This window comes from Salpingoeca rosetta, assembly GCF_000188695.1.
Source record: "Salpingoeca rosetta unplaced genomic scaffold supercont1.29, whole genome shotgun sequence".
In the NCBI taxonomy this organism is placed as follows: Eukaryota; class Choanoflagellata; order Craspedida; family Salpingoecidae; genus Salpingoeca; species Salpingoeca rosetta.
In genome coordinates this window covers 447,758-450,376 of record NW_004754905.1, presented here as the reverse complement: position 1 = coordinate 450,376, position 2,619 = coordinate 447,758, and the positions used below count along the sequence as shown (strand labels likewise).

General features: G+C 57.0%; 1 protein-coding gene across 1 annotated transcript in view; it reads right to left on the bottom strand.

Annotated features, from left to right (window-relative positions):
• Positions 1-2,619, bottom strand: part of PTSG_09192 (uncharacterized protein) — a gene marked incomplete at its 3' end in the record, with an annotated part of 13,645 nt that overhangs the window by 10,577 nt on the left and 449 nt on the right. Inside the window, exons 2-9 of the mRNA XM_004989387.1 lie at positions 2,504-2,553; positions 1,885-2,298; positions 1,542-1,615; positions 1,326-1,380; positions 957-1,091; positions 678-769; positions 412-472; positions 200-220 (exon numbers count right to left, since the gene is read on the bottom strand). Coding sequence (XP_004989444.1) covers positions 200-220; positions 412-472; positions 678-769; positions 957-1,091; positions 1,326-1,380; positions 1,542-1,615; positions 1,885-2,298; positions 2,504-2,553 — 902 coding nt within the window. The remainder of the gene's footprint in view (positions 1-199; positions 221-411; positions 473-677; positions 770-956; positions 1,092-1,325; positions 1,381-1,541; positions 1,616-1,884; positions 2,299-2,503; positions 2,554-2,619) is intronic.

The following is a 2,619-nucleotide window of genomic DNA, read 5'->3' as shown; positions in this document are numbered from 1 at the left end:
GAGAGAGAGTGTGTGTGTGTGTGTGTGTCTGTGTGTGTGTGTGTGTGAGTGAGAGAGAGTGTGTGTGCACGAGTGTGCGAAGTTGCGGGTGTCAATGCGGATGTCAAACAAGCAGACAGGCGCGCATCACATGCCCCTTCCCCCTCCCCCCCTTCCAAATTGTGACACGCTCACCTCTGTATTGGACGAACGAATGTACGGCGGTGCCAGACATGACAATCTGAGGGTGGTGGATGGATTGGTGGTGAGAAGGCGGGAGTGAGCAGTGTGAGTGTGAGTGCAAGTGGTGCGTGTCTATGTGCTTGTGTGCGTGATTGCATGTGTATACAGGCTCGTGGGGCTTGAAGACAACCGCCCAAAAGCCATCAAAGGTTGCACCAACACCACCACCACCACCGCCGCCACCACCACCTGCTCCGTTTCGACGCTGTTTGCGACGTGACCGTCTGCATCCACGCCGCGCCGCTTGTATCTGAGACACAGGCAAGCGCACAGGTGGGTACATGCGTACATGGGTATATGTGTGCGTGCGTGTGCATGTGTGTGTGTGTGTGTGTCAGTGCATGCGACACACCGTCTTAAGAAACCATCATCAACCACACACGTGACACATGCCAGCCCTCCCCCCCCCCCTGCACGCCACTTCAGTGTACACTCCACACCGTCCACGGCATCACCTGCATCCGAGCCTGTGCCGGGAGCGGCGGGAGATGACGGTGATGGAGATGTGGTGGTCCCCAACATTCACCCGGTGGCGGTGGAAAAACCCCTTGATGGTGGCGATGGTGGTGGCGGCGTGGCGTGGTAACGGTCGTGACGTTGAGTGGTGCGGTGTGAGGTTGCAGGGAGAATTATTTCACACACACACACACACACACACACACACACATACACACACACACACACACACTCACTCACACACACACACACACACACACACACACACACACACACACCTGCACGACTGGCAGGATCCACGGAGCAAAGAGTGAAGACGACGACTTTGAGGAAGAGGAAGGCGGGTCCTGCGCACGTGCACGCGCGTACAAATCGCTTTGCATGCGCTTGTTCCACCAGTGGCGGTCGCAGTGCTGGGTGTTGCAGTCGTGATGGTGTGACGGTGATGGAGTGATGTGGGCGTGTTGTGAGTGTGATAATGTGGCAGGGTGATGTGAGGACAGGGGCGCAATCAAGTCATCATCGCTTTCTGGCACGCTACAAACTCACACATTCACACACAAACACGCCAAAACCACCAATACATGCGCAGGATACACGAGCAAGCACCACCACTATCATCACGTGTCACGCCCTCCTCGACTCACGGGGAGGAGCGGGCGGGTGAGGTCGTCTTCGCTCAGCGCCGCAAGATGCTGCATGCTGCCGTGATGATGGTGGCGGCCGTGGTGATGGTGATGATGGTGGTGATGGAGGAGGTGGAGAGGGAGAGGGGGAGGATGTGTGTGAGGTCAATGATACCAATGCGTTTTCGCATGGCACAGTCGCGCAGCACATTACACAACCCCAAAAAAGCACGTCACCTCATGAGGATGTGTCCTGAGAGGGAGAAGAGGAACCCGCCGCCCTGCTGCAGCGAAAACATTTTCTTGATCTCCTGTCGTCATGTCATCATCGACAGCACGAGGGTGGAGGGGGTGGGGTGAGAGAGAGTTGACGTTGACGTGGACAGAAGTAGGAGAAGGTCAAGAAGTGGTGCACGAGTTCAATTGCACATGTGGCGAGCGCGGGCAGAGAGGAAGTGCGTGCTTGTGGGTATGAGCGTGAGCAAGACAGGAAAGACACACACACACACACACACACACACACACACACACACACACACACACACACACACACACACACACACACAACCACAAATCTGACCTTGACGTGTCTCCTGTGCAACCGATCCCATATGCGGCGTGTGGCCGGATCAAGCGGAGGCGTCACATCGTCCTCCTCATCAACACCAGCACAGCCATCAGCCACACCACCACCACCTCCTTTGTTACCATCTTTCTGCTCTGTCGCAGTGCTTGTCCCACGGCTGCCACCGTTTATGGCACCTGCCTCTGTCCCAGCATGCGCCTCTCCCTTCTCAGCGTCACCACCACCATTACCACCACCACGGCCATTGGTGCTGCGGGTTTCCCCATTTGGAAGGCTGCGGCGCTGCAGTTTGGCCAATGTGTCCGCGGCCACGTGCGCCGACCGCCGCGGCTGCTCCTTCACCACGACGCTCCGGTCGCTGCAGCACACGGACGCCGGCACAGCCGTTCGCGGCACCGCAGACTGCGCCTGGAGGGTGGAAGGTGGTGTGAATGGGAGGTGGTGTTGTGAATGGGAGGTGGTGTGAATGAGAGGTGGTGTGAGTGGGAGGTGGTGGTGTGAATGGGAGGTGGTGGTGTGAATGGAAGGTGGTGGAGGTGGTGAGGTTGTTATCTCCATTCGCGATTCTGAACATGACACAGGGTCATACACACACACACACACACGTACGTACATTGAGTTTCTTCGGAAGTGTTGATGGGTGGAGGGGGATGAGCTCCACATCTTCAATGCCAAACACCTTGAGACGCAGACGGAACCAGGCGAGCGATAGTGTGAGCCCAGTTACAA